Source organism: Manis pentadactyla, chromosome 4, assembly GCF_030020395.1.
Source record: "Manis pentadactyla isolate mManPen7 chromosome 4, mManPen7.hap1, whole genome shotgun sequence".
Classification (NCBI taxonomy): Eukaryota; Metazoa; Chordata; class Mammalia; order Pholidota; family Manidae; genus Manis; species Manis pentadactyla.
In genome coordinates this window covers 189,068,738-189,089,699 of record NC_080022.1, presented here as the reverse complement: position 1 = coordinate 189,089,699, position 20,962 = coordinate 189,068,738, and the positions used below count along the sequence as shown (strand labels likewise).

Sequence of the window (20,962 nt, the reverse complement as noted above, 5' to 3'; positions counted from 1 at the left end):
CTGGCCCTACCTGGGTAAGGATGAGGAAGGGGCCCACAGACCTCCCCAGGACACTCTCCCCCTGCCTTTCCAGGGGGCTATGCCTGTCCCTGGCACAGGGGCAGCGGTTGGGGGGTTGGGGGGTGGGGGTGGGCTGAGGAGTCCAGGCTTCTGTGCATCCCCTCCCCAATCATCTGCCCTGGGTCCTCGTCCCCACCCCCACACGGGCACCCCGGCCCCTGTGTTCCTTGTCCTGGAGTGTGGGCAGGCTTCAGGAAGCTTGGGGCCCCTGGGAGGCGCACGCTCTGCCCGGAACTCCCCCCTGGATGAGGACACCCGGCACAAGCACTGTATTTCAGCTAAAACGCCAAACAGCATGGACCCGATAATACACGTTTCCAAATCTTGTATTTCAGCAGAAGTACGGAAGCAGGCAGGACCCTGGGTGGCTCACAGCCGGAAGATGCAGGCCGCAGCACCGGCTGCCCACCCGGGGTCAGGGAGGAGAGCTGGGGAGGAGCTTGGGTGGGAAGAGCTGGGCTGTGGGGGCCCCCCGAACGCCAGGGGAGTGTGGGTGGTTATCAGAGCAGTAGTGGAAGCCGACTGGGAAGTCGCGTGCTCATAAAAAATTCCTCTTGCAAAGAAAGGTGGCAGGCTAGTCCCACCCCCTCAGCTGGACGGGTCACAGAAAGGTGACCTTTCTTTCACTGACTGGACACAGAAGCTGTGAGCAGTGTGGGAGCTGGGTTCTTCTCCCAGCTTGTCCTGACCTGCACCCGGGGGCTCTGTGGCCCACATAAGCTGACGCTTGCTGCAGGAGGCTGGCGCCACGGCCCAGAGGGCAGGTCCTGGCTCTGGGCCCAGCACCCCCTCGCTCTCCTTGGCCATGGCCCGTGCCCTCCCTGCCGGAACAGCCCAAGCTAGATGGAAGTGGGGCAGAGAGACAGCCAGGCAGGTGAAGGGCTTACAAGGAAGAGAACGTTTTCTACGTAGGAACCATGCAGATCATAATACAAGAGGTGACATGTAGGGGTCGGCGTGGAGGGGCCCAGGGGGCAGCAGGCGCAGAGGGCCATCAGCTGAGGAGGGGGGCAGACCTGTCGTTGGTCACTGTCGGCTTCAGCTGGACGCTGGTGAAGGGATTCCTGGAAGAGGGCAGAAAAGCAATTTTAGGACAGAGGGAAGGGGCATTTTGACCACCACCTGCCCTCTGCCAGGCACAGCCCCGGGGCAGCCTGACCCTCCCAGCTTGGAGCCTCAGGCTGCAGAGATGCTGGGGGGAGCCGATTTCTGGGTGTGGATGAGCACGGGCCCCCAGTGTGCCCCCACCTCCAAGGGTCAGCCCTCCAGGCAGATAGGTGGGTGTGGGCAGGGGCCCCATCACCCTCCCCATCTTCCCTGGGGCTGGAGCCAGTTCTTTCTCAGTGACTCCAGGTGGTCCCAAACGGGCCCATATCCAAGTCCATGAGCCGCCCCAGGCCAAGGAGCCCACCTGCCACCTGCCCCAAAGCAGGAGCAGAGCATACTGGCGGGCACACATCTGTGGACACACAGAGACACAGTTTAGCAGCTCCACACATCCCAGATGATGGCCGGACACAAGACACAGGGCCTTGGCTTGCCCCACGCTGACACAACAGACACGAGGTACACGCACACTGGCAGCAACAGGGCCTGCAGGGGTGGGTGCCTGAGGCCCCTTGGCAGAGGGGCCACCCACCTCTTCAGTGAGGCTCAGCCCCCTGGCACCCCAGGGGAGCCACACCCGCACCTGTGTGCCAGAGGCCACAGCTGACAGATAGATGGACTCGCAGACAAGAGGCTGAGATGGGACAAGATGAGCACAGCGTGGGCTGGCATCCGGCCTGTCCTTGTGGCAGCCTCTCCTCCTTGGAGGCCCTGCCTGGGCAGGACAGCACAGGACAGCAGGCCAGGGAACGGCAGGCAGCCGCAGCCTGGGGTGACAGCACGGATGGAACGTGGACGCGGTGGGCGTGGCATGGACAGGGCCACATCCAGCGAAGAGCTCGGCTCTGGAGCTGTTACCTGGGGCGGGAGTCGCCTGGGGCCCATTAGGGCCGGTGTTACGGGAGGGCGGCGCTGCGTCAGGGCTCAGGAGGAGCGCGTGCAGGGCAGGTGCCTCGCTGGGTTTTCCTGAGCACTTGGTGGTGTCTAAAAACGGAGACTCTTTGGACTGTTTTCACAGGAGGAGCTGTGCGAGGAGGCCGGCCGGTCAGTGCGTGGCTCCTGCATCCCCAAGGTGGCACCCGGGAGCCCTGCAGCACAGGCTGGCGTCTGGGCGGGCGCCTTACAGCCTCTGGATGAAAGGCCACTTCGAGCTCGCCGCTCTGGGCTTCTTTACCACTTGGATCTGTGCAGACAAGCTTCAGCTGCGACGGCCTTGGGCAGGGGCCACCCGGGGTTTCCAAGGCCAGGTCCTGCGTGACCAGTGACGTTTGTCCCTGGGACAGGGGGCTCAGGGCAGCCCAGCCCACGGTTGGGACGGTCACTCGGTCAGCGACTAGACTCCAGTTCTGACTCTAGGCCTCATTCCTTGGCTGCCCCCAACCAGAGTCAGGCAGTACACCCGGGGGACTGGAAATAGGGCACATTTGTCCACCTAGAGTTAGGGACGGAGCAGAGGAAGGAGTGGAGACCCTGAGCCCCAAAGGATGCTCCTGGCAGACCAGAGCGGGGCAGATGGCACAGCAGGTTTGGGCAGCAAGCACCTTACACTGCCCCCACACATGCAAATGCCCATCAGAAAGGGTTCGGGGCAAAATGGCACTCAGCCAGGGCTGGACTAGGGCTGCAGGGCCAGGAAGGTCTTACGAGAGGGCACCTGGCCTCTGACCCGTTTTTTCCTTATGTCCTCCTCTGAAACAAGGTGACCGATGGCCGTAGGCACTCGGGACCTTGCATGCAACTCCTTCTGCAGCCCCTCACAGCCCGGGCCAGAGACCCCAGGGGGGGACATGCCCACCCCTCAGCACCAGATGAGCGGCCAGGGCCCCTCAGGCACCTACCAGCTCTGGAATGTTCTGTGAAAGAACAGGCTCAAGGGACAAAACAGGATAAGACCCGTCCTGCAGACACTGCCACAGCAGGGGGTGGCCCTCGGCCAAGGCTTCCTCCAACCTCAGGGCTGTACACGACGGACCCAAGCCGGTGCCCTGAGCCCACCAGAGGGAGGCACCCCGGCATCTGGGCGCAGGGAGCCCAGGGGCAGAGGCTGCTTCCCGCGGGAGCCGCCCAGGCTCCTCTGGCCAAGAGGCCGCGTCAGGAGCTCCTGAGCAGGGGTGCTTTTCCGCGGGAAGTGGATCCCCACCCACGGCGTAGAGCAAGCCCAAGGTCCCCGCTGTGCTCAGGAGGTGGGAGCTGGGACCCTCCCTGGGCAGGCTGGCGGGCAGGGAGCTAAGGGCCGGGCTGCCCACGGAGTCATGCAGGCCGGGGGGGGGTCCCCGCACGCCCCCTGCACCAAGGAGGGCTGGGCCCCGCAGCCGGCCTCTTCAATCCCAGTCTCATGGCACATATGTCGCTGTGGATTTGGGGGAACTGTTTAGTATTATTTCCTGAATCTCCTACTTGAATGAGAAACAGCAACTCTGAGAAGAGCCATGCGGTCACAAAGTGTGGCTTCCTTCCTTGGGCGCCTTTGGACCAGAGGGAGCGAAGCACAGCCACTGCACAGACTTCCACTTTCTCCGGAACTTTCTCACCTAAAACCTAAGTGGTTTCACACAACTTGAGAACATGGGCTCTTCTGGAACTGAGTCATTCTTGTTCCAGGGCATAAGCTCAGGGCAACACTGGACAGGCCCCTCCATGAACCCAGGTGGCATCTGACCCCAGCTGAATTGCTGGGCCAGGCAGCCGTGTGCTCCGTACTCCTGGGGCTGAGTGCAGCCCTGGCTTGTCCGGTGCTCACGGCACCCTTGGGCTCTGCCCTACACAAAGTGGTCCCAGGCAGGGGCGGAGCTGGCCGCCAGAGCCGTCGGCCCTTCCAGGGCCTGTAATGGGCAAGGGCAGCCACCAGCTTGAAGCCACGGGGGCAGACATGGGGGCTGTGCTGGGCTCGGGGCAGGGGGCAAGGCCTCACAGAGAGCACCATGCGAGGGGAAGGACCTGGAGGCAGGGGAGGAGGGCAGCCCGCACCAAAGGCATCTCTACTGTGCCTCTATTTCAAGAGTTTTGTCTCTAGAACTTTCCAGAACTCACACCAGAGCTCCCAAACAGAAAGGCAGTGAAAGCAGAGTGGGAGCCCAGGGTCTGTGGAGCAGTCCCCCTGCCCTCAGAGGATGGCATCCCTCATCCCCAGGGGGGTGCGCTCCTCTGACTGGGCTGGTGGTGGGCACAGCCAGGCAACAGGGCCACCTGGCCCAGGCACAGGGGCCTGAAGCGGCGGGTTCCCCTCTGCCAGCTGTCGGTAACTGCTGTCCGAGTGCTGAGGGGAAGGGGCCGTCACTGAGCTGGGTCGGCAAAGGTCAGCAAGGGCACCTACAGGTGGGGGCTGAGGGCCGCCCATGCTCTGGGCAGCCTGCTGCAGCCCCTGTGCCCCGTCAGGGCAGGGATGAGGTGAACGGGGGCAGAGGGCCAGTGGAACCACTCCACGCCCTGTCCCCGGTGGGGCAGACGTGCTCCTGCTCCAGTTGGGCGTGTGGCACTCACCGGGCACAGACCCGGGACCTGTCCCCGAGACCCACTGAGGGGCTGCGATACCGACGCAGGAGCCGCCAGGCCAGGCAGGGCTGGTCCGACGGGACACTCAGCCAAAGGAGCCCAAAGCCACCTTGCAGCTGACCGTGGGGCTCGCCCTGACTGTGGCCCAAGTGCCAGCAGGGGCAGGAGAGACATGCAGAGAGAGGCCAGGGCCAGCCCGCGCCCAGCAGTGGGCGGTACAGTGGCCGCGGGGCGGGGCTCACCCACAGGCTTCTGGGCAGGAGGAGGAAACCCGAGAGCCCAGGGCGCGATCCCAGGAGAAGCAAGGCTAGGAACCCAGAGCAGACACCGGCCTGGAGGGCCCCCGGGCCGCACCCTGCCTGTACGGACTGAGGCCAGAGGGTTCCAGAAGCCCTGGGAACGCAGACCGGCCAGCACCGAAAACCAGGGCAACTTACTAACTGATCAGGGCAACTCACAATCTGGCCACTTCCACATCCACGCTGCAAGAGGGCACAAGGCTTGGTTGGTGCAGGTGGGAGGGACAGGCAAGGCCCGAGGGCTCGGAGGGCACGCGCAGGCTGGCCGAGGAGGGGCCGCCTGGCAGTGGTGCACGCTGGCATGGGCGTGCGCCACCACCACAGGGCAGCGGCTGGCTCTCCCGCTCCAGGACGGTGCCCCTGGACCAGGCCCGCCCAGCCCCGCTCTCAGCCAGGGAGAAGGGGGGCAGGGAGAGCAGGGTGGGCCGCCCTGTCTGCTCACGGAGGGAGGGGCCTGGCTGTGGCACAGCCCAGATGCCAGATGCATGCGGGGGCTGGAAGGAGGCACCACACCCAACTCAATGCAATAAATAAAACTTTTATTCAAACAACTGCAGTACAGGGCGCAACTCAGATTAAAAAAAAGGGGGGAAAGAAAACGGGAAAAATATTTTCAGCACTTTACATCTTCATACAAGTTTTGCGTCTACATTCATCCATTGAGCATGGAATCCCCTGGATTTGAGATCTTTTAGTAAAATTAGACCAACACAGAAGGTTCTTTTTACATAGGTCCGTGTTCTGGCTTTGTGTTTTTCTTAAATATAAAACTAGGTCTGTCTTGAACTGCTTCTCCCACAAACACTACCAGCCACATCCTAGTCCACAGCAGGGTGGGCAGGAGGGTTTTGCTAAATCACATCAGAAAAAGGAGCACCCATGGCTCCCCAGGGGCTCCCGCGTGGGAAGGGACGGGCGGGGCTGCACCCTCACTCACTCCCCAGATTCAGGGTGTGAAGAGGCAATACCAGTAGCCACTGAGTCCAGCATGTCTCTTTCTGAAGTCACCAGGACACACAAAAAGACAAGAGCGTTTAGGGAGGACAGGGCAGGGACTGCCTGCTTGCCCCTGGGCGGCGGGCTGGGGCACTTGCCCCAAGCTGCCCTCTCTGGGGCCAGCCTTGCCAGGCCCAGCCACATGCCCCTGCCCCATGCAGCCGGGTGGCCACGGGTGGCCAAGACTCCCTCACGAGGCTGGCTAAAGCAACGATTTTCAGAACACGTCAAGGGAGGGTGGTCCCTGGAGCTCTTTGGAATGTCCCAGTGTGGCCGGGCAGCGCCTGCTCCCAGGCCCTCCCCGCCAGCACGCCGTGTGAGGTCACATGCCCTGCTAAGAACGACGCCACACTGCGGTCTCTGTACACTGTCCAACAATGTGCAGCAGGAGCCCTCGGGAGCCTGGCCTGGTGGGCCGGGCAGGGCCGGGGGTCGCGGCCTCCCTCACAGGAGCGGCCAGCTTCCTCAGGAGGCCCCCAGCTCGGCAGGAGCCCCTCTTGGTGCGGCCCTGAGCCCTGGAGCCCGGCACCCTCCCGTCCGACGCGAACGCCAGCCTGCGCTGGGGGATCAGATGCAGAAATGACAGCACGCACACCGCAGGCCATGCATGTCTGTTTTTTGTTTTTCAGGAAAAAAAGTCCTTTTCCTGTTTTTCATCTTTTTTTTTTTTTTTTTTAGGGTTTTTCTTTTTCCTCAAACTTTAGACCTGGCTCACCGCGAGCCTTCAAAAGGGGACAGAGTATCATGACCCAGCAGCTGGGCGGAGGTGAGGGCACCTCCCAGCTGCCTGGCGGGCCACACGGGCTGGGGCGCGCTGACACAGGGAGCAGAGACGGGGCAGCACCATGGACCCTGGGGGATTGCAGAGTCTGGGGTCACCAACCAGAAGGCGGGGGGCACGTGGGAAAGAAAAATAACCCAAGAACAAACCAACGAGAGCTGCGGAGGAAACCAGACAGGTGGGGGGGCTCCGAGCAGCAGCTGCCCGTGGTCAGCGTCCTCACACTGTGGACACCAGCGTGCCGCTGCCGCTGTGAAACAAAGCACAGGACAGCTGCTGGGCCGCACAGCTCCCCCACAGCAGCCCTGTCGGCAGCTCAGGGTCGGTGTCAGCCAGGTTGCCCACCCCGGACGAGGCTAGGTCGGGGTGAGCCCAGCTGGGAGCCAGGAGGCCCCAGCCGCCCACACCGGCCCGGGCTGGTTCCGGGGAGACAGCCCAGGGGCAGACAGGTCCCCTCCTGGCTGAAAGGGGATGAAGAGCGGGCACAGAAGAACTGGGCCCAGGGGGCTCCGGCTGCAGCCAGGTGCAGCCCAAGGCGGGAGCTGCCAGGGGCTGGAGAGGGTCCGGGCTCCGGCCAGGGCACCCTGCTCTCAGACCCCCATCCTTCAGAGAGGACTGGGGGCTGCAGGGTGAGGAGCAGAGAGAACAGGCACCCGGGTCCCACATGCCCTGACCTGGAGTGTAGACCACAGTGTCCAGCCAGGCCCCCATGGAGTAGGCCGCAGAGGGCCCCAGAGAGAACCGCACCCCGCCCCAGCCTCTGCTGCGACCACTCCCCACCTGCCCACGGCTTGGAAGGACGCATCTGGAAGTCCCTTACCTGCTCACAGCCCGTGCCCCATAGTCATCCAGCCCCTGTGGAGGAAGGGTAGATACAGGTCAGGCTGGGGTCCCTGGGCACAACGGAACCAGCAGGGCAGAAGCAGGCTGGGCAGGTGCCCCTCTGGTCCCTGGGGTGTGGGTGCCACCTGCAGCTGAGGGCATGGGGCTCTCTCACTTGCAGAGTGGTTATCTCCCAAATTCACAGGGACACCTCCCTGTCCAGTGGCCACCTGTGGATTGTGTGACCTCACATTCATGGGCAGAGTAAGACAGGTCACCTGACAGTTCCTGCCACATGCACCTCCCATGGCGGTGGTGGAGCAGCTAGGCAGGTGAGGTGGGGGCGGCCTGGCAGTCTCCAGTCTCACAGCAGGGGCAGAGGCCTCCCTGGAAACCCCACGTCTGAAACCAGTGGAGTTTGCAGGTAGGGGCAACGGATGGGTGGGGAAGCTGGGCTGGCAGGGGACAGCTACAGTGGGTGGTCATTTACGGGCCTGCCTGCAGAAGGCCAGGGCTGCCCGTGGGCAGAGCATCATCCTGAGCCCCAGCCCAAGCTGCCTCTTCCGGGCTCGGGGAAGGTAGGAAGGGTGGCCCTGGGCGGGGGTGGGCGGAGGCCTGGCCCAGGGCCGCCACGGGCTGTTGCGGACACCCTGCTCAGCTGTCCCAGCATCAAAACAGATGTGGGGACTGGGGGTGGAGGCAGCACAGTGGTCGGGCCCCAAGGCCCGGATGCAGCGTCCCCGTGCCCAGCAGGCTGTCTCCTGGCCCCACTGCTGCCCCGGGCACCAGCTGCACCTTACCTCTTTTAGAAATTTCCACCCAGGGGCCCAGCCACGGCCCCCGATCTTGCCCACCTTACCCCTTGTCTCTGAACAGATGTTCACACTGCCTGCGCCCTCAGCCCTTCCCACAGGGCCAGCGTGCTAAGCTCTCCTTGCAGATGGGACGAGGCAGGCGAGGCTGTTCAGCACCATGAAGGAAGAGTGGGTCGCTACAAGGACCCAGAGCCCTTCTCTGGACCTTGCCCACCGCCTGCCCCTGCATCCAGAGCAGACGAACGTCTTGGAAGCCCCAACCCTTCTAACCCACAAGCCTCGAGGGTGGAGCGGTGCGGGACCCAGTGAACACGGTCCACACTCAAGCTCTGCCCCACCTGACCTCAGGACCATGTGCTGCAGGGGCTCCATCAGGGGACTGCACCCAGGGCCCAGGCCTTGGTCCTCTGCCTTTGGCCTCCCAGCCTGGGCGTCCTGACCACACACACCGAGCCCTGCCTCCTAAGGGACTCAGAGGCACACTAACGAGTAGGTTCTGGACACATCCAGGGCCCCGAGGGCAGGCACACAATTGCTCCTTGGACCCAGGACTGCAGGAACCCTGCACTCTAAGGGAGGGGCTCCTGGACACAAAGTCCTCCCTGAGGCCCAGGCTCCTCCCAAGAGGTGACGCCTCAGCCTGAGAGAGGGGCGGGAAGAAGCCCCCATGCCTTCTCTAGAGCCCTGAGTCTGTGGAGGGCACCTGCCAGTGACCCGGGAGGTGGGCACAGCCAAGGCGTGGGTGCAGGGCCCAACCCTCATGTCCAGGCCGACCGAGTGTCTGCCGTCCAGGAGGCACCGAGGTCGGGCTGCAGCCGAGCCCACCCGTCAGGAGCCCTCTGCTGGCACTCACCTGGGAGAAGGTGGGCACAGCCACGCTGTAGGGCCTCTGCTTGAAGGTGCCAGCCGCCTGGGCGGGGAAGGCACGGGAGGACGTGCTGTAGTCGGGGGGCGGGAGGGCCGGGTCCTCCTTGTCCAGCAGGTTCCCTGTGCTGCTGCTCTTCCCCTGCTGCAGGCTGAGGGGCAGGTGCTCAGGACAGGGCCCCTGCCCAGGGCCCACCCACCCGGGCCCGCTCGCCCCCAAGAGCACTGCCCAGGAAGCTGCTCCCAGGGGCCGGGCTGCAGCCACACTGACCCCTTCGTCTCCCTGCCTCCTCAGGACCCGGCACAAAGGCGTGGCAGGGAGGGACTCCAGAGCCTGTGGCCTGGCTGAGTCCTGCAGGGACCCAATCCTCCTGGCAGCCACGCTGCCCCTCTGTGGCTCCAGCCACAGGACCAGGAGGCTCTGGGGAACTTGTGGGAGGCAGCTGGGCTCCCACATGCCCTGCTCATAGGGGCGTGCTGCCAGTGACCCCACAGGGTGCTCAGACCCCTTCCTCGCAGTGCACCCAGGGGCTCTAATGTGCCGTAGGCTGGGCCACTGGGGCAGCACTGCAGGGCAGAGGGGCCATAGCCTGGCCAGGCTTCCTGTGCCGAGGGCCTGGGCTACTCTCAGGGGGTACGTGCACAGCTTCTGTTCTCATGGAAGCCCCGCTCCAAAGATAAGGGCCAACGCCCGGGCTGGCAGGCTCACCTCATGTGCAACCTGTCACTGCCATCACTGTCCAGGACCCGAGTGTAGGAGAAGGGAAACCAGCCCCGCCTGAAAGAGAAGACCCAGCTGAGGGCTCGCCCAGGCCCCTGGCACAGCCTGGTTGCATCTGTCTGTTGGGGAGGCAATGTGGGCACTCTAGGGAGACCAGGAGCCCCCAGTCTGCACCCAGGGCTCTGAGCCACCCCCCGCCACCCCATATACCTAGACAGGAAGCCACACACCCACCGGCAGGGAGGGTGGACATGCCCAGTACACAGACAGACAGACAGACACACTCACAGACACACCCACGCAAGCCCCAGCCCAGGCTATCCCGGCTGGAAGCCCCTGACAGGACTCAGACCTGCCAGAACACCTGCGGACTGCAGGGCTGGGCGACTGCGCCTCTGTGCTGGGATGGGCACTGCCCACAGGTACTCACATCTTGGTCTTCTCGCTCTCGCCATAGTGCCAGCCATCACGGGCCTCAGGCACCAGGAGGGTGATGAGGTCGCCCTCCTTGAAGCTCAGCAGGGTGCTGTTGTCCCCAGCCGCGTGGGAGAAGATGGCCTTCACCCGCATGCGGCCGTTGCGCTCCAGGCCAGCTGCCATGGAGCTCGAGCGGGGCAGGGTCTTGTTCTCAGCTGTCAGGACAAGGCGGCAGGCATGAGGGACGCGGTGCCCCTCCTGCCGCTCAGCTGCCCTATGGGAAGACTCTGGAGGCCTGAGTGTGGAATGCACGCCAGGCTCCAGGGCGGTGTGGCATCAGGGTCTGGAAGGGCCCGGGCACCGGGGAGCGGATCCAGCCACAGACCCGCCCTTCCTCAGCTGGGGCAGTTCTCTGGGCCCGGGCCCCAGCGTTCCCATCTGCCAGGCAGGAGGCCCTCTCAGGCGAAGGCCCTGGTGGGGCTGGGGCACGGAGGGAGGATGCCACCATGGCAGACGGGGCTGTGCCATGGCCAACAGATGCCTCCTGAGCACTGCCCGTCTGCTCCCATCACGGGCTGATCTGAGGGCAGCCTGGCACTGCCCCACCACGTGCCAGACACTTAAAGGGGGAGCCAAGCAAAGCCAGAGGATCCAGCATGGAAACCTCAAAGGGGCCCCAGAGCGCTGCCTTGGGCCCCCCAACCTCCCTCGGGGCGGCACTACTGCTGCGGGCCTCAGGGCATCTGGGGCCCAGCCCAGCCCCGCAGCGCCCTTACTGGTGGCGTAGCTGCTCTTCGGGGCCACGCTCTTGCGCACAGGGAGCGTGTTGGAGTAGGAGTCGCTCAGCTTGCTCTGGGCCTGGGGAGGAGTTGAGGCCTTGGTCTGGGTGGCCTTGCGGTCAGCCCAGGGGCTGTAGTCCTCGCTGTCCGGGCCAGAGACGCCGTTCATGACCGGTGTGTTCTCCTGGGCAGACAGTCGCTGTCAAGAAGAGGCAAGGACGTGGTATTGCAGGAGAGGCCTGGCCCGGGGAGACCAGCAGGAGAGCCCCTCGCCCCCCGCAGGGGCACCCCGGCTGCACCAGGTTGGCGCACAGGCGGACCATCCTCCCACACCCATAAGGCTTTCTAGAGGCTGAGAGCTCACCCCCACAAACGGGGCCAGCTCAGGGGGCACTGGCAGTGGCTTGGCCCCCGGAATGGGGTCTGAGATGACCAGGTTGGACTTGGAGGCCGACAGGGCACTGGGGAGGATGGAGCCATTGCTGCTGGCCATCTGCTGCATCAGCTGCACGGCGCGGTCCGGGATCTTGTTGGGGTCGGCACAGGCCTGCTGCCACAGGGGCAGCTTCTGCGCCAGCAGCTCCTTGCCCTGAAGCGGAGGAAACAGGACCAGATGGGCATCAGGGCCGGGCCCAGGCTCCCACAGCCAGGGGCATCCCAGGGGCCCTCCCCCAAGGGGCAGGAGAGGCCAGGACCTGCTGCTGACCTCCTAACCATGCTCGCCTGGACCTGGTGCCCTGGCCCCACCCCGGGAGGCACTGAGGACACACCCCACCCCAGGAGGTGGGCCCCTGGCTGGCTGAGGGCCACTCATCACCAGAGGGTGACTCATAGCCAGACCTGAGTCCCTGGCCCCACCCCAGAGAGGGGCTGCTGGGAAAGGAGCTGGTATGGTGTGGTGTGCTGCGCGGCGCAGGAGCCACCCGGGATGGGAGAACAGGCCCAGGCCACACCTGGGCAGGGCCTCCGCAGGACCCGGGGGGAGGAGAGGTGGCACGGCAGCTGGGGAGTCTGCCCGGGAGACCATGTGGTACAGGATAGGGAGGGGCATGGGGAGGGACAGAGCCTGGGAATGTGGCAGGCGGTGCTGTTCCCACCCACCACCCAGGGGCCTGCCTAGAACACTGCTGGCAGGATGGGCACAGGGACCTGACAAAGGACAAGGAAGCCACAGGCCTGGTGAGGGGGTCCCAGGAGGGGGCTGTGACACCAGCCTAAGGCTCCCCACAGCCCACCCGCACGGGCATGCTCAGGGCCTGGCGGGCAGCCGGGCCCTCCACCTCCCAGCCATTTGGCTAAAGTGGGCTCAGCGTGTGGTAAAGCCTTGACTTGGTGGCACTGCTCCCCAGCTGGGGCACTCACTGTCCCAAGGACCTCCGAGGGGCTGCCCAGCTGCGCCACCTCTCACCACTTGTCCTCCCACTTCTCCTGACCCATGCCTAGGCAGGGATGGGGTGCCTGTGTGGGAACCTGGAGGATGCCGGACACACAGCACTCAGCAAGGCTGCACCCCTCCACCACCTGCTGGTCTAGACCAGGGGCCAGCGAACCACAGCGGGAGGACTGGCTGCCCGCTTTGTGAGTGGGGGTTGACTAGAACGGTCACAGTTGCTCGTCTGCACTAAAGTGGCCACTTAGGCCCCGATGGGGACAATGCCAGGGTGAGGGTGTGTCCCCAGAGGGGCTCCACATCTGAGGCGACCCAGTGGGTGACAAAGCCCCCATCGGGTGGGGACCCAGCGCCAGGGCAGTGCCTGGTGGCCTGCTGCTGGGAAAAGTCTGGGTCCTGCCCTGCACCTGGGGACCCAGCACCGGGGCTCGTGCCTCTCTGCGCCCACTAGGGCACTGGGCCCAGGTCTCTGCGAAGTTGGCTGTCAGCTCTCGGGCAGTGGCCCTGGGGAACGACGGCTTTCTGCTCTCCGTGCCACCTAAGGCAGGCAGGCAGGCAGGCGCACGCTCCCCCGGCCGGCTGCCGCCAGAGGGCGCGGGCGCCCCCGCAGCACTGCCTGGGACCGCGTGGGCGAGCAGAGCCCCGGCTGGAGCCCCGCGCTCGCTGGGCTGCTGCCCGGGCGCGGGAGGAGGCTGCCCCCGCCCCCCGGCTCCCGCGGGGGATGAGGTCCCGCCGCTGTCCCGGCCGGGCACCTGTGACAACGGGCTTGGGCAGTAGGGGCCTCTCTGGGAGGGGGCGCCTGCCTGCGGCCCAGGCTGTGGGGACCAGCACCTCCGATCAAGCACCCGAGAGCGGGTGCCCTGCTGACGAGCAGAACCCTTCATGAAAAAAGACATGAACTCGGGCCTCCTTGGGCTTAGCTACCTAAGTACACCGTCCAAGCTCTTGGAATGTTCTAGAGTGGATGGATCTAATCTCACCCCAGTTCCTGCCTGTGGACTGTGGGGAACATGGTCCCCGCTGAACCTGCCTGTCCCCATGGGGGAGCCTGTGTCCTTCAGGTCTTGCTGGCTCTGGGGGGTCAGGCGACCTCTGCGAGGGCTCCTGGCCCTGCAGCCGCCACACCAGGAGCTCAGGCCCTGGAACAGACCCTCTCTCAGCAGGCTGGCGGTGTGACTGTTGTCTAAAACACACCTGCAATTTTTAACAAGAGTCTCAAAAACAGTCACAGCCTGGTGGTTCTAGAACTCTACCTGTGGGGAAGTCTAAAATGCAAGGGAACGCCCAGCAATGCATGACTTCCTCACAGCCCAGGACTGGACACACGCAGGGGCCCGAGGGGCCAGCGCACCTTGGAGTGGTAGGCGGCGGAGTTCTTGGCCACGGCACACTGCTTCTCCACCAGGAAGCAGAACCTCCTCCTCTCCTCGGTGAGGGCAGTCTTGTAGCCATCGGACACGTAGCTCTCCAGCTCACCCTGCTTGCTGCTGATTGCGTCAATGTACTGGTGGGGGCGGGACGGGGGACAGAAAATGGTCACGCCCAGTTCTGGGCAGCCCCACAGGAGGCGAGTGCCCCTCCCGGCCACCGTGCGGGGTGGAACTTGGCTGCGTGGCTCACTTAGGCCAACAGGGTGCAGGCAGAGGTGATGTGGGGCGGTCCAGGCCCCACTGTGCCTCTGTCCCCTGGGAGCTGTGTCCTCCTGCTCCATCCATACCCCATGCTAGGGCCAGAATGTTCCCTGATTTTGCAGCTTGGAAACTTTCAGTAACAAAATGGCAGAAAGACCGTGGGCAGGCGTCACGGGGTGGTAGGAGCACCCCAGACTCACACGGTCAGGGTCTGAGAGCCCCAGGCAGACACCCCCTGCCCCGTCAGGGTGTCTGTGTGGCTAGCTGCTTCAGAAGGGGGCTGCTTTGCTTCTTAGCACAGGAAGGCCCCCCCGGCCCTCTTCCCACCTCAACTCGCCTCCTGGCCCTCCTCAGAGCCAACCCACCCCTGATCCACCGTCCACCCAGGTCCCAGGACCTGTGTCCTGAGCAGTTTTTTTGCAGCCGCAGTTTCCTCCCTGCGGCAGCCCTGGGAGCGAGGGGGTGGCCTCCCCACCCCCAGCTCTGACTCAGCACGGGTGGGAGGTGCTGAACTGGGGTGGGCGACAGGAGGGGGTGGGCAGAGCAGGCTGTGCCTGCCGCCTCCCCTCCCTGCAGTGCCCCGGGGAGGGCAAGGCAGCCTGCCGGGTGTGGCCTGTCCCTAGCAGCATCCCAGAGCCACGCCACCCCAGGCAGAGCCCACCAGCCCTGTGCCAGAACACGGGACTCGGCCCCCTGGCCCTGCCGACCTCACCTTCCTACACTGAACTGTCTCCTCCCCTCAGGCAGGGCAGCTTAAATGGGCCTCAAGAGGGTGGGCCCTCTGCCCTCATCCCTGAACCAAGCCTACAGCCTCATGGACCAGGTTTGGCCTTCGGTCACCTGCAGCCCCGGAGCCTGCCTGAAGGGGACCCAGGAGGCCAGCCTGGGAGGAGGGTCTGGATGCAGGTGGGAGGCTGTCCAGGGCCACCCCCAGCAGGCCCAGGCAGGCCCTGCTCTCTGCCAGCGCCGCCCACCCCCTGCTCCCGGCAGCCCTGGTGTCTCTGAGTACTTTTCCTCTGGTTATGAAACCTGTGCCGACAGAGCCTCCCCTGCAGGCTCCTCTAGGAAGTCGGGGAGCAAGGACAAAGGGGTAGAACCACGCTCTTGGGAGAGGACTCCTCAGATGCCACCCACACGCGGCTGTGGAGAGGGGCACCTGCCATGGGACCACTGACACCCTGTACCCCGGCCTAGAAGCCCCATGAGGTACGTGTGAGGACAGGAGGGCGCAGAGGCCCAGAGGTGGGGAACCCTCTGCACAGAGGGGCCTGGAAGAGGCAGGGCTTGCTCAGCGAGAGAAGGGCACGTGCAAGAGGGGGCCGCAGACACCCTCCCCTGCTGCCCCAGACCCATCCCCCAAACCCCACCCAGCGCCAGATGGCAGCTGCCTGCACGGTCCCAGGCTCCATCCGCTCTGGGGCTGTCCTGCCCCCTCCAGGGCCTCACAGGGACATCGGCTTCGGCTTGCAGCTTCGACCAGCCACAAGGACCCTCTCTCAGCCTGTCTCCATGCTCAGGGGCACCACAGGGGCTCAGCTTGGTGCCCAGGAGCCCAATGGGGCCACCTCAGGTGAGGAAGACCATAGGGAGAAAAAGCCCCAATCCGCCCCCCTCCCCCTCTCTGGGGGTGTTCCTCCGTCCCTGCCCCAGAGGCGGCCAGGACTGTGGTGAGCTCCAGGCTAGCCAGGCACAGGGAGACGCCACCACTGGGCAGGAAGGCCGAGGTGCTGATAACAGCCAGCACGGAGCCTCAGGCGGGGGGCTGCCCAAAGCGCCGGCCTGCACTCCAGCTGTCATGTACACAGTGACCCCAGGGCGGGGAAACCGTGACAGGGGCCCCTGGGTCCGCCTGCCCCGAGCTGGCTGCAGAGAATAGCATGGCCCCTCGAGCCGCCCCCACGCATTTCTGGGTTTTGAGGCTGTGCTGACGTCTGTCACATCAACATGCTCCCTGGAGGGAGAGAAGCAACCTGGACACGCTGTGCGGGGCGCTGGCCTCATTAGTCGGGTCTGGCAGCCTCCCAGGGTTTTATTTTTAAGATTTCCATTTATTCAAATGAGCCCACTCAGGGCCAGGCCCCCACGTGGGAACCAGAGGCTGAGGGGGCCAGCGTAGCCTGGAGGGCTGCGGGGCTGCCGAGCGGCTCCCCAGGGGCTGTGCCGAGGTCGCAGGAGAGCCGACCGAGCTGCACAGGTAGGGGCGGCTGGGGGTTGTGTGACACCTTCCACCATGGCCCGGGCTGCTCGGCGCCCGCATGCAAGGCAGCCGGGACGTGGGGCCGCCCCCGCCTCTGTCCAGGAACTGCAGCGGCTTCCCTGACCTCCTTCCCCGGGGTTGCCAGCTGTGTGTGGCGAGGCCACAGCCTCGCTGCGCAGGTCCTGGAGGCGCAGGCCGGGCCAAGAGCCCCCCGGCCCTTCAAGCTGCAGCCGCTCTGGGGGCAGGGCCACCCTCGCACGCCGGGAGTTTTCCCGCTGTCTGGAGGAGGGCGCAGGGCGGACCTCGGCCTGGCCCCCCACCTCCGGGCTGCTGGAAGCGGCTGGGCCCGGCCCCGCACGGGCAGGCTCCTGTTCCTGGCTTAGCGGGTGCTATGGTGACGGCGCTATAGAAACCCTCGCTGAAAGCATTTAAGACCCACAGAACGTTCCCACTTAGTCACCCTGCAATCCGAGAAGACAAAAGTGATCGGAACATATGTCTCCTCTTCTCTGCAAAGCAAGCTGGTGACTCAGAGTGGGGGAGGCGCTTTCTAGAAAAATCTCTGAGAGGCTTTGGTGCACCTCCTCCAGTGTGGCCACTGCTGCAGCTTCCCGTATTCCCCAAACCTCATGCTGCCCCTTTAGCCCCCGCAGGTAATGGACGGGAGCGTGAGCATCATTCCTGGCCTGCAGTCGTCACCACCGGTACCTGTTACTCCAAGGAGACGAGGGAACCCAACCGGCTGCGGTGTGCAGGCTGGGGAGGCAGGAACTGGATGCCCTGCTGCTGAGCAGTGGCTTCCCTGGAGCCTGCTGCCACCTGCACCCCTTCCCCGATGGGCCTGGCACCCAGGCAAAGCTGGGCCATGGGGGTGGAGGAGGCCGAGGCGGCAGTTCCATGGACTGGAGCATCCTTAAAATCTCATTTAATCCTGAGAGCTCAGAGCACAACTTGGGGCTGAGGCAGCGGTGCTGCCCTGCCCAGGAGCCAGCAGGTGGGAAGGCCGGCCATTCAGGAAGAAACGGTAGGGCCCCTCTGGCAGGTGTCAGGGCCCCAGATTCCCACTTTCCAGATTGGCAAGAGGGTCCGTGACCAACGGGTCCCAACCGCCCACGTCCTACCCCTGCACACCTCCAGGCCCCGGACAAGCTGCACACCCCTCTGGGCCTGTCCCCTCAGCTGCAGACCGCAGGCGCTGAGCCACCTCGTCCAGCCTGGCCTGGCCCGCCTGGCACGGCAGCCCCTGCCTGGTGCACTGAGGGCCCTGCAGGCACAAAGTCTGCACTGACTTCAGACTTGGCAGAACGTGAGGTCTCTCACTGTAGTTTCTATGATTACCCAACAAAATAACTTTCTAGATATATTCAGCTAAGTAAGGTCTATAATTAAAACCAGCTTTACCTGCTTTTTTCTTTTAACGTGGTTACTTTTAGGCATTAAGTGATGGGTGCAGGGTGCCTGACGCTACCCTTGAAAGCCTCTTCCGGCTCCAACAGCATAAGAAGTGCCCGATTGCTCTCAGCACTAAGGAGGCACCCCAGGCCGGCCACCGGTGGAGGTGCCATCTGGGGTGGGCGGTGGGCATGGGTGGGGTGCCAAGCGGGGACGGATGGAGAGGGCCTATGTGGCTCGGTCCGAGGCTCACAGGAGCAGTGTCCTGCCGTGCCCGCCCCACGGGCAGTCCCTCCGGGCACCCTGAGTACCACGGTGCCACCTCTGGACAAAGAGGCCCTAAGAGGACGGGCTGGCCTCTGGGTTCTCACACTCATCTTTCCAGCGAGGAGCCGTTTATACCCCAAGGAAAGCAAACGCCCCCACGGCACTGACGCGGCCCGTCCGCAGACTGCCGTTAGTGCTGAAGAGTTTTTTAAACGTGAGAACAGCAGACACATAAAGGGCTTAAACCGCCAGTCAAACCCCACACATCAGGGACCCGCCTCTGCCATTGTCTTTTTTGAAGATCTAAATTACGGTTATTTTGTTTCTGCTTTGTTAATTACACACCCCTTTAAATAGAACCAGTCTCTCCCCTTTCCCAGACCTCGACCTGCACTGTGCGCCTTCTGGAGCGAGCGGTCCCAGCGAGCAGCCAGCATGCCGGAGGCCCCGCTGCCGGCTGCGGAGGCCCTGCCCGCCACCCTCTGGCCGGGCCCTCAGACACTCTGCTGGCGTGACCAGCTGGCCATGGCTGCCGGCTCTCCTCCCACAACGGAACGGGAAGGTGGGCCTGGGCCACACTGAGCTGCCTGCGGCTCCGGGCACCCTGGCAAGCTCCGTCCCCAGTGGGTGGGGAGGCCGCGACACCCCTCCAGGGGCTGGTGGCCCTGCGTGGGCCTGGGCCTGCCCCGCACCTGCCCGCCCACCTTCAGCTTTTCCTCCCTGGTGTCTCTTCTGCCTCAGGACCCCAGCACTGCCTGGGCGCTTAGCAGCCCCGTCCTCAGTGTTGGGAGCCCACGTGTGGGACAGGAAGGGCACACGCGTTCTCCATGCCCGGTCAGGCTCACACCCAACGCACACCACCAAGGTGCAGACGACTGCTGGCTTTCTAAGTGGTGAGGCCCTCAGAGGGCGTGTGGGTGGCGTGGGTGGCCTCGGCCTGATCCGCCCCGGCTGGGTGGAGGCAACGAAACAAAGCCAGCGGAAATCTTCCCCCATGTCCTCAGGAGGTGCAGAGGGGAGGACGCACTGCTTCTGCCCAAAACAGGTGCCCTCAGGGCCGGCCACACACAGCCTGGGCCCTCGCTCAGAAGCCCTGGGGACCACTGCTGGGACTGGCCTCTCATCAGAATCGCCGCAAGCTTTGAGAGCCCTGACACGGTCAGGCTCCATGCCACCCTCCTCGTGGTCCCATGCCCAGAGAGGGTGACACAGGCTCAGCTGAGACCCCTGGGGCCTAGGAACAGGGTGGCCAGACAAGGCCTGTGACCACATGCCACCGGACATAGCACCTCCACCATGTCCACCATGGCACCTTGGCCAGGGAACAGGCAATGACCGGAGGTGTGCAGAGTGACCTTGGCTGTGAGGGCAGCACTTGGCGTGTCCCCTACTTCTAAGACAGAACCCTCTGTCCTAGTTAGCACCTCAAATGCCTCCAAGCACCTGTTCTCCTGACCTACAATTATAATAAATTCTCTTCATGGAAATCCCAAAACACAGTCTCAATTATCAGCAGTTCTTGAAAACGGCTGGCTCTGATGCAGCCCCATCACTGACAGACAGACGTGCCCAGTCTCTCTCTGGGGCAGGGGTCTGATCAACTGCCCCGCCTTTCTACCTGCCAAAGCTGCTCCCCCCGCCCCGCTCCCCCGGGGCAGTGGCCATCCTGAGGCATACCTGACCGCTGGCCCAGGTGGCCAAGCCTGCAGCAGAGCCCAGCAGGCGCCTGGGAGGGCAGGGGGTGTGGGGTCCTGCCAGGTCAGCACCCCTGAAGTGCATGCAGCTGCCCGACGAGCTCCAAGGGCCTGTGCCCTACTGAGGGGCACCTGAGCAGCCCGCACTCTCCCCAGCCAGTGACCTGCACACTTGAAGCTCCGGAGCAGGGGTGCATGGGGCAGGTGGCTCTGGAAGGCACACAGGTGATCCCAGTGATATGGTCTTCGGAAAGACCAGCCACCTGTCCAGAGCACTGGGCAACCCACACCTGAAACCGTGTGCTGGAGCCCCAGCCACAGCGACCACAGCGGAGTAAAACCAGGGCTCTGTGCACTGCGGCAGCCAGGGTGTGCGACTGCTCTTCCAAGGGCAGCTCACGGGGGCAGCCCTCGGCGGGTGGGGCTCTGGTGCAGCTTGCGGACCTCCAGGAAGAGCCCCTGCACCTGGACCCCTCTACCTGCCTGCATGCCCACTGGGCTGTGTGACCCAGGCCCCTGGTGAGGGCTCCTGCAGAGTTCGAAGGGGCCCCTGGGGCAGGTCACTGACCGTGCCTGATGCCCAGCTCCAAGGGGCCCGCGGCTCGGCTCACTCCCACCTCCTTGGTCGGCTCAAAGACGTGGACCAGGCCAGAGTCCCACCTCCTACGCCACAGCCACTGTGTGGGTGACACCTGCGTCTCCTGGCTCTTCTTCAGGGCCAGAGACAATCGCCGACGCTCCCAGGACCCACCAAGGGACACCCAAGAGGAGGCGGGGCGCAGAGTCAGCGAGCAGGCAGGTCCTGTGAGGCGGGCTCTGAGGCAGGGCCTGGAGCTCCGGCCTGGGTGGGCCCCAGCTGCCCCCACAGCCAGCGCTCAGCGGCGAGGTGCTCACAGCTTCCGGGCAGCTGCCTGGGAGCTGGGCTGGCCGCTCTGGGAACGGAGAAACAGGAAAGGGAGTCCTGCCTTCCTCCCAGAAAGGGCATCTCAAACAAGCCACTTCCTGCAACTGCCAGGCTTCAAGGAGGCAGGCCTAGCCCAGGGAAATGGTGTGGAGGGCAGGAGCTGCCCCAGCGGAAGACTCCCAGGTCCCCTGCTCCAGCGGCCACGCCTCAGGCGGAGGTGAGATCCTGGTCCCTGGCTAGGTGTGCAGAGGCTCAGACAGAAGGAACAGCCTCAGCTGCCAGTGGGCCCAGCATCCCCACAGAGCCACCAGGCAGGCTGGAAACGCCCCCATGG

The 20,962-nt window shown here is 64.4% G+C and overlaps 2 protein-coding genes across 4 annotated transcripts in view; one reads left to right on the top strand and one right to left on the bottom strand.

Annotated features, from left to right (window-relative positions):
- Positions 1 to 370: 370 nt before the first annotated feature.
- BAIAP2 (BAR/IMD domain containing adaptor protein 2) overlaps positions 371 to 20,962 on the bottom strand; it is a 63,478-nt gene continuing 42,886 nt past the window's right edge. The window contains exons 7-14 of one of the 2 annotated variants that reach the window (XM_036910530.2): positions 13,895 to 14,047; positions 11,518 to 11,742; positions 11,151 to 11,352; positions 10,388 to 10,589; positions 9,946 to 10,014; positions 9,226 to 9,388; positions 7,556 to 7,590; positions 371 to 1,124 (exon numbers count right to left, since the gene is read on the bottom strand). In XM_036910530.2, coding sequence (XP_036766425.1) covers positions 1,055 to 1,124; positions 7,556 to 7,590; positions 9,226 to 9,388; positions 9,946 to 10,014; positions 10,388 to 10,589; positions 11,151 to 11,352; positions 11,518 to 11,742; positions 13,895 to 14,047 — 1,119 coding nt within the window. In that variant the 3' untranslated portion in view covers positions 371 to 1,054. Of the gene's footprint in view, positions 1,125 to 5,480; positions 6,986 to 7,555; positions 7,591 to 9,225; positions 9,389 to 9,945; positions 10,015 to 10,387; positions 10,590 to 11,150; positions 11,353 to 11,517; positions 11,743 to 13,894; positions 14,048 to 20,962 lie in introns of those variants that run through there. The other variant, XM_036910532.2, reaches the window with a different exon arrangement.
- LOC130683623 (uncharacterized) lies at positions 15,251 to 19,291 on the top strand. 2 transcript variants are annotated; one of them, XM_057501798.1, is made up of 8 exons: positions 15,251 to 15,380; positions 15,645 to 15,744; positions 17,016 to 17,075; positions 17,509 to 17,682; positions 17,805 to 17,929; positions 18,411 to 18,592; positions 18,772 to 18,923; positions 19,076 to 19,291. In XM_057501798.1, exons 1-7 carry the CDS (start codon positions 15,376 to 15,378, stop codon positions 18,795 to 18,797), a joined length of 672 nt encoding a protein of 223 aa, XP_057357781.1. In that variant the 5' UTR covers positions 15,251 to 15,375; the 3' UTR covers positions 18,798 to 18,923; positions 19,076 to 19,291. The 2 variants fall into 2 exon arrangements, with proteins under 2 accessions (XP_057357781.1, XP_057357780.1); XM_057501797.1 differs by having other exon boundaries at positions 19,035 to 19,291.